An 8,971-nucleotide genomic window follows, 5' to 3' on the forward strand; every position below is an offset into this window, starting at 1 on the left:
ATGGAAGACAGAGACTGGAGAAATCAAACAGATGTCATGGAATTCATCCTCCTAGGATTCGGGGATCTCCCTGAACTGAAAATTCTTCTCTTCCTGATGTTCCTAGTGATCTACATCGGAACCGTGACAGGGAACATTCTCATCACTGCACTAGTTGTGACTGATCAGCACCTTCACACCCCCATGTACTTCTTCCTAGGGAACTTGTCCTGCTTGGAGACCTGCTACACCTCAGCCATCCTGCTCCAGATGCTGTCCAGTCTTCTGACTGGGGACAAAACCATCTCATTCAGTGGCTGCATCATACAAATGTATTTCTTTGGTTCTCTGGTATGTACAGAATGCTATCTCCTAGCAGTGATGTCTTATGATCGGTATTTAGCGATATGTAAACCCCTGCACTATTCAACTCTTATGAATACCAAGTTTAGTCTCCAATTGGCTGCTGGGTCCTGGTTAAATGGTTCTTTGGCTGGTAGCATCTTTGTCTCATTCCTATCACAGTTAACATTCTGTGGCCCAAATGAAATTGACCATTTCTATTGTGATGTCATCCCATTCATGGAACTCTCCTGCAGTGACACACACTGGTTAGTATTGTTCCATTTCATCCTATACTGTGTATTCACCCTGCCTCCATTCCTACTAACCCTGACATCCTATGTGTGTATCATTGCCAGCATCCTGAGTATCCCTTCCACTGCTGGGAGACAAAAGGCCTTTTCCACCTGCTCCTCCCATCTCATTGTGGTGACAATTTACTATGGAACCCTAATGATTGTCTATATGCTTCCAAACCACAATACATTAAGCCTCCTGAACAAAGTGCTCTCTCTTTCCTACACAGTCATGACTCCTCTGGTAAATCCCCTCATCTACAGCCTGAGAAACAGAGAAGTCAAAGAAGCCTTGAGAAAAGCGGTCAGTAAATATGTGGCTTTCACAAAAACTAGCTGAGACTTAGCCTGAAGTTTTCAAGCTGCCTGTGTGATTTAGGCAATCAGCCCCCACTGATATTAAGTTGAAAACTCCCATTGGAAATCTCAGTGCTAATATGAAAAAAATTGAGATGATATGTATGTTACTGAGACAGAATGTTTATGTTTCTGTGCTGTGTCCATGTAACCCAAGTTACCCAACATATAGGAAAGGGCGGTTGCGGACAGCTTTGTCACTCTCTCATGTTCAGCACTGATTTTTCTGCATGGCCTTGGATAAAAGTTCACCCTATAGGATGAACTTGTACAGTGTCTGAAAATGCACACAGCTGACATAGTGTAAGGCACAAAAACCACTAATTATCCAACTAAATCCCCTGTTCATTGTGTCTCTATGTTTATAGGCGCCGACATCCCCGCTTTACCGTGGGTGCTCGCCCCCCCCGGACCCACCCCCACTCCACCCCTTTCATGAGGTCCCAGCTGGAGCTCAGGACAGTGTTGTCCGTCTAACTGGAAGGACCAGGGAGGGAAGTGGCCATAACCACATTCCCATCATGGAGTTTTTAACTGGGCACCAGGCAGAGTGAAGACAATTTTAACCAATATTTTATTTCTGTAAGAAAACAATTTTTGATCAAAATTAATGATTGGACAATAAAAATATGGACGTAAGCTTGGGAAATCTCCCACCCTCAAATGGTGCTTATTGCCTTCACTGCTCTCACACAGGCCAGATGCAAATAGCCAGGCCGAAGCAGAAAAATAGCATCATACCATCTGGACACTTCACCAGGAACAACTTCATAGATCTTACCTGGGCTACACCCGGCTGTGACCAGCTCTAGCAAAGCACCAGCACCAGGCTCACTGGGCCCATGGAGGTTGGGCAAACAAAGAGGTAGACTCACAAGCCAGGGCCACTGGGACTGTCCAGACCCAGCTGGGAGTTAGCCAGGGCACACATAGAACTGAGGACATTATTGGGGTTCAGGTCTGTCAAACAGTCACCAAGGAGGGACTTGGCCTGTGGCCGTACAGGGCATCAGCTGCTCTGCTCCTGCCAATGGCACAGAGCAGTTTAAAGGAAGGGGAACTGTTACATTGGGGGTCCCCAAAAATGACTACAAAAAGTGCCCGTCGCAAGAGTGGCAGTTCTCAGTACACAGTGTCTAGTCAGTCCTAAGTGCCTTAGACAGCTCCACTGCACTCAGTGCCCTCTCCTCAGGGTGTGAGGCAACCTATGGTGAGAGGAAGCGTCTATCACCTACCAACGGGAAGAATTCCTGTGATGCCAAAATGGCAGTGCTGGCTCAGTCACTGGGAGCATGTCAGGGCTTGGCCAGAGGCAAGGGAGCTGGGCACTGGTGAGAACAGAAGGACTTCAGCATTGCATGAAGGATTTTCCAAGGGCCTTAATGGAGCTAAGTGCCCAACTCCCATTTCAAAGGCATTTGGGTGCAAACTCCATTAGGCACCTTTGAGAATCTCCGCCTGGAGAGCCACTGGTAGGTTCAATCTATGCGTTTCTGTTGGAAACAGAAATGCACTGGACTGATACAATACCCCTGCTAAACCTGCAGCTTTATCTGTATCTCACCCAACTCCAGCCAACCGTGAGAAAAGAGAAGGAAACTGAACAAGACTGCAGGGGACTGCAAAAACTAGTGAGACAGTGAAGACCAGCAAAGGGGAAAACAAGAGTTTCGTGTCCCTGAAGCTGATGTGTTTTGGGAAAGCTGAGGGAGCCACAGAATCATAGAATATCAGGGTTGGAAGGGACCTCAGGAGGTCATCTAGTCCAAACCCCAGCTCAAAGCAGGACCAAACCCAACTAAATCATCCCAGCCAGTGCTTTGTCAAGTCTGACCTTAAAAACCTCTAAGGAAGGAGATTCCACCACCTCCCTAGGTGACCCATTCCAGTGCTTCACCACGCTCCTAGTGAAATAATATCCAACCTAGACCTCCCCCACTGCAACTAGATACCATTACTCCTTGTTCTGTCATCTGGTACCACTGAGAAAAGTCTAGCTCCACATTCTTTGGAACCCCCTTTAGGGTAGTTGAAAGCAAGTATCAAATCCCCCCTCATTCTTCTCTTCTGCAGACTAAATAATCCCAGTTCCCTCAGCCTCCCCTCATAAATCGTGTGCTCCAGCCCCCTAATCATTCTTGTTGCCCTCCACTGTACTCTTTCCAATTTTTCCACATCCTTCTTGTAGTGTGGGGCCCAAAACTGGACATAGTACTCCACATGAGGCCCCACCAATGTCAAATAGAGGGGAATGATCATGTGCCTTGATCTGCTGGTAATGCCCCTACTTATACAGCCCAAACTGCTGTTAGCCTTCTCAGCAGCAAGAGCACACTGTTAACTCATATCCAGCTTCTTGTCCACTGTAACCCCTAGGTCCTTTTCTGCAGAACTGCAGCTTAGCCAGTTTTCCCTAGTTGTAACAGTGAATGGGACTCTTCCATCCTAAGTGCAAGACTCTGCACTTGTCCTTGTTGAACCTCATCAGATTTCTTTTGGCCCAGCCCTCCAATTTGTCTAGGTCACTCTGGACCCTATCCCTACCCTCCAGCATACCTATCTCTCCCTCATTTTAGTGTCATCTGTGAACTTGCTGAGGATGCAATTTATCCCATCATCCAGATCATTAATAAAGATGTTGAACAAAACCAGCCCCAGGACTGACCACTGGGGCACTGTGCTTGACCCCTGTTTGTTGTTTGTTAGATAATAAAGTCTTGTAATCAAATTTAGACAATCTAATACAAATAAAACACAATGGATGAGATTTTGGTTGCTACAGATCATTTCTTATGCCCCTAAAGACACAGTCTAGAATCCAGGAAGAGCTCAGGTCAGTGTTATTCATCTAAGGCCTGGTCTACACTAGGACTTTAAGTCGAATTTAGCAGTGTTAATTCGAACTAACCGCTGAACCGTCCACTCCAGGAAGCCATTTAATTCGAACTAGAGGGCTCTTTAGTTCGAATTTGGTACTCCACCCCGACAGGTGGAGTAGCGCTAAATTCGACATGGCTAGCTCGAATTAGGCTAAGTGTGGATGCTAATCGAACTTAGTAGCTCCGGGAGCTATCCCACACTGCACCACTCTGTTGACGCTCTGGACAGCAGTCCGAGCTTCGATGCTCTGACCAGCCACACAGGAAACAACCTGGGAAAATTTAAATTCCTTTTCCTGTCTGGGCACTTTGAATCTGACGTCCTGGTTGGACATTGGGGCGAGGTCCGCAGCACCTGCAATGATGCAGAGCTCTCCAGCAGAGGAGTCCGGGCAATCCAAGAATAGAAAGAGGTCCCCAGCATGGACTGACCGGGAAGTCATGGATCTGATCACTGTGTGGGGCGAAGAGTCTGTGCTCTCGGAGCTGCGCTCCAACAAGCGGAATGCAAAGACCTTCGAGAAGGTCTCCAAAGCCATGATAGACAAAGGATACAGCCGGGATGCGATGCAGTGCCGCGTGAAAGTCAAGGACCTGAGACAAGGTTACCAAAAAGTCAGAGCGGCAAACGGACGCTCCGGAGCACAGCCCCAGACATGCCGCTTCTACGAGGCACTGCATGCCATTCTCGGTGGGTCTGCCACCACTGCCCCACCAGTGACCGTGGACTCTGACGATGGCATAGTGTACCTGGACAGTTCCTCGGCGATGTTCGCCGATGGGGAAGATGAGGAAGGGTTTGTGGAGGACGGCGCAGGCGACAGCGAACAAAATACCGCTTGCCCTGACAGCCAGGATCTCTTCATCACCCTCACGGAGATCCCCTACCAACCCTCCCCGCCCGTTAACCCGGACTCAGAATCAGGGGAAAGATCAGGCGGTAAGTGCTACAAACAGGGAAACATTTATTTTTTAAAAAACTGGTATATAAAAAATAGAAATACTATATAAAAAATGTTAAATCTCAAACTATACAAAAAGTAGGTCCACACATATAGGAATAGAGCAATAATCCTCTTGGGACAGTTCAAAAAAGCTCTCAGAGAGCAGCTCGAAAAGCCTCCGCAGGAGGTTCCTGGGGAGAGGTGCCTTGTTGGGTGCTCCGTGGAAGCACACTCATCCACGCCAGGACATCCTAATGTACATAGGAACCATCGCCTCCACCAGCATTGCAGCATATGGTCCTGGTCTGTGCAGGCCTTCCAGTAGCATCCGCTCTCTCTGACTGCGAGTGACCCGCCTCAGGGTGATGTCGGTCTGGACAGGCTGCATCTAAGTCGGGCAATTAGTGTATTGTTACTATTGTTAACGGTTTACAATTAGGTTGCATAACAACGACCCTCGCTTAACAGCCACGTGCTGGAGGCCACAGAGAACAAGCAGACATTGATCTTTCCCGTGCACTGGCGGGAGGGGCTGGAAAAGGCTCAGCCTTTCTGCTTTCCAGATTGCCTTTAGCAGGAGAGCACAGCTATCCACTAACTGATAAGCAGGACTGTCTGCAAGACGGATTATGCTGTATCTCCCCGCTTGTCCGCTCTCCTGTGCAATGGCGCCGCCAATGAGAGCGTATTCCGAAATCTCGAACTTTTCCTGAGATCTCGTGAGACTTGGTGCCCTGTATGGTCTTGTTCAGAGAAACTGACTAGACTGTGTTCACTGTTCGCAAACATGTATCTGTTCAAGGAAATCATTTACTGTTTCCCATCACACAGCTTCTGCTCTTTCCCGGACTGCCCCGGCATCCCCCTCGCAGAGGCTGGCTCAGATTAGGCGGCGAAAGAAAAAGACTCGGGAAGAGATGTTCGCGGAACTGATGTCCTGCTCCAGAGCCGAGGCGGCAGAGCAGAGACAGTGGAGGGAGAGCCTATGTCAACAGCATCGCACACACATCGAATGGGAGGATAGATGGCGGCAGGAAGACCATCAGGCGACTCAAACGCTGCTTGGGCTAATGAGGGAGCAAACGGACACGCTCCGGCGCCTTGCTGATGTGCTGCAGGACCGCAGGCAGGAGGAGAGAGCCCCCCTGCACTGTATCTGCAACCACCCTCCAACGCCAAGAAGTCCTGTCCCCCCCTCACCGAAAATTACAAGACGGAGGGGCGGTAGGGGCCGTGAGAACTGTCACTGCACCACAGCTGAGCGCTAATGTTCCACACACCTCTGACGCTATAACTGTTTAGAAGCGCTTCCCTTATAGGATCACCCAGTCCCAAATCCAAGTTTCATCACCCCACTATGTAGTAGCTTAATAAAAGCTGTTTGCTGTTGTTCACTCTTTCCGTCACGTCTTTCGTGTCAGAAGACTGTGTATGTAGGGGGGGGGCAGGGGATTTATAATTGCACGGGATAGCCTACATTAGCAGGGTACAGACTATCGGGGGCAGGATCAACTGCAGGCCACACACAGACTGCATTCAGTAGTCACCAGGGTCCCTCTGTGTAGTGTATGCTGCCCCGGGTCATTCTGTGATGTGTACGCTTGTCCACGGTCCTAGCGCCTGCCACCCCCTAATGTTAAGGCATGCTGCCCTTACCATGCACTTCCACCGTAGGCGCGATCCTCTCCGCTGCCCTGAGCCCCAACAAGAGCCCTCATCCACGGACAGATACTCACCCTTCCCCCACACCCCTCACCCCTTCCTACGCCCAAACCCACAGCCCAGAGCCTGCATCCAAATCCCTATGCAAAGACGGCACCACTCGCCCCTTCCTGCAAACCCACCCCTACATGCACAACCACTTGAAACCGTCCCCCACCCCAGAGACCTATGTAGGAGCAGGAGGCTGTCTGTCCTGTATTGTACAAGCGGTCTGTTCATCAGTGCACACCGTACCCAGCACAGTATGCGTCCATGTTTCAAACCCTGAACAGAAATGCAAAGTAAAGGAAAGATTTATTAAAAATAAGTGTTCCATTTAATTTGTTTTAAAACGTGTTTTGGAAGTGGGGGAAACTTGAAGAACGGGGTATGTAACCGCAGATCTCACTCAACACATAGAGACACAGGCCCAGGATCAGCTTCTCTTAAAATCAAGTGTAGAATCATCGGTTACCCTGCTCTCCGAGGAAACTTGCTTTCAAAGCCTCCCGGATACACAGCGCTTCCCGCTGGGATAGTTTTTCGGCACGGTTGTCTGGCTGAGCGTAAACAGCAGCCAGGCGTTTTGCCTCAACCTCCCATCCGGCCGAAAAGGTCTCGCCCTTGCTCTCACAGACATTGTGGAGCACACAGCAAGCAGCAATAACTACGGGGATATTCTTTTCACTGATGTCCGAGCGAGTCAGTAAGCTCCGCCATCTCCCCTTGAGACGTCCGAAAGCACACTCCACCACCATTCTGCACTTGCTCAGCCGGTAGTTGAAGAGTTCCTTCTCACTGTCCAAGGCGCCTGTATAGGGCTTCATGAGCCAGGGCATTAGCGGGTAGGCTGGGTCCCCGAGGATCACTGTAGGCATCTGCACATCCCCAACCATTATTTTGTGGTCCGGGAAGAAAGTTCCTGCCTGGAGGGGTCTAAACAGACCAGAGTTCCTGAACACACGCGCGTCATGAACCTTGCCCGCCCACCCGACGAAGATGTTGGTAAAACGTCCCCTATGGTCCACCAGTGCTTGCAGCACCATTGAAAAGTAGCCCTTTCGGTTAATGTACTCGCTGGCCTGGTGGGCTGGTGCCAGGATAGGGATGTGAGTCCCATCTATAGCCCCACCGCAGTTTGGGAATCCCATCGCGGCGAAGCCATCTATGATGTCCTGGACGTTTCCGAGAGTCACTACCTCTGAGAGCAGTTGCTCAACGATTGCGTGGGCTACTTGCATCACAGCAACCCCCACGGTAGATTTGCCCACGCCAAAGTGGTTCGCTACTGACCGGTAGCTGTCTGGCGTTGCAAGTTTCCAGAGGGCTATGGCCACTCGCTTCTGCACACTCAGGGCTGCTCGCATCCGTGTGTCCTGGCGCTTCAGGGCAGGGGCCAGCAAGTCACAGAGTTCAAGGAAAGTGCCCTTACGCATCCTGAAGTTTCGCAGCCACTGTGATTCATCCCAGACCTGCAGCACTATGCGGTCCCACCAGTCCGTGCTGGTTTCCTGGGCCCAGAATCGCCGTTCCACACCATGAACTTGACCCATTGCCACCATGATCTCCACGGCGCGGCGTACCCTGCTTTCTGAGAGGTCTGCGCCACTCTGTGAATTCCTGTCCTCACCGCGCTGCCGGAGCCTCCTCGCCCGATTTCTCAGCAGCTGACTGTGGAAGAGGTGGACGATAAGGTGCGAGGAGTTGACAACGGCCATAAGTGCAGCGATGATCGCAGCGGGCTCCATGCTCGCAGTGCTGTGGCGTACGCGCTGTAACTGACAAGAGAAGGGCGCGAACAGATTTCCCGCCGGCGCTTTCAGGGAGAGAGGGCGGGAGTGACGGTTCAATAATGACAGTTACCCAAAACCACCCTCGGCACATTTTTTCCCCCAGCAGGCATTGGGGGCTCTACCCAGCATTCCAATGGGCAGCGGGGAGTGCGGGAACTGTGGGATAGCTTCCCAAAGTGCACCGCTTCCAAAGTCGACGCTGGCCCCGTGAATGTGGACTCAGAAATTCGAATTAGTGTATTTAGTATGGATACACAAATTCGACTTCATAAGGTCGAATCCACAAATTCGAACTAAGTTGATTCGAAATAGTCTTGTAGTGTAGACAAGGCCGAAGAAACTGCACCATCTACTCAGGACACTCCCTACACTAACACCAGAACAAATCAACATACCCTTAGAGCCCCGACCAGGGTTATTCTATATACTACCCAAGATCCACAAACCCGGAAATCCTGGACGCCCCATCATCTCGGGCATTAGAACTCTCACTGAAGGACTGTCTGGATATGTGGACTCTCTGCTCAGACCCTACGCCACCAGCACTCCCAGCTATCTCCGTGACACCACTGATTTCCTGAGGAAACTACAATGCATTGGTGACATTCCAGAAAACACCATCCTAGCCACCATTGATGTAGAGGCTCTCTACACAAACATCCCACACACTGATGGAATAC

The 8,971-nt window shown here is 50.3% G+C and overlaps 1 protein-coding gene across 1 annotated transcript; it reads left to right on the forward strand.

Annotated features, from left to right (window-relative positions):
* Positions 1-957, forward strand: LOC123346886 (olfactory receptor 11A1-like). The gene has a single exon (XM_044984330.1). The coding sequence runs from the start codon at positions 1-3 to the stop codon at positions 955-957; it is 957 nt and encodes a 318-aa protein (XP_044840265.1).
* The last annotated feature ends 8,014 nt before the right edge of the window (positions 958-8,971 follow it).

This window comes from Mauremys mutica, chromosome 12 (genome assembly GCF_020497125.1).
Source record: "Mauremys mutica isolate MM-2020 ecotype Southern chromosome 12, ASM2049712v1, whole genome shotgun sequence".
NCBI lineage: Eukaryota > Metazoa > Chordata > Testudines > Geoemydidae > Mauremys > Mauremys mutica.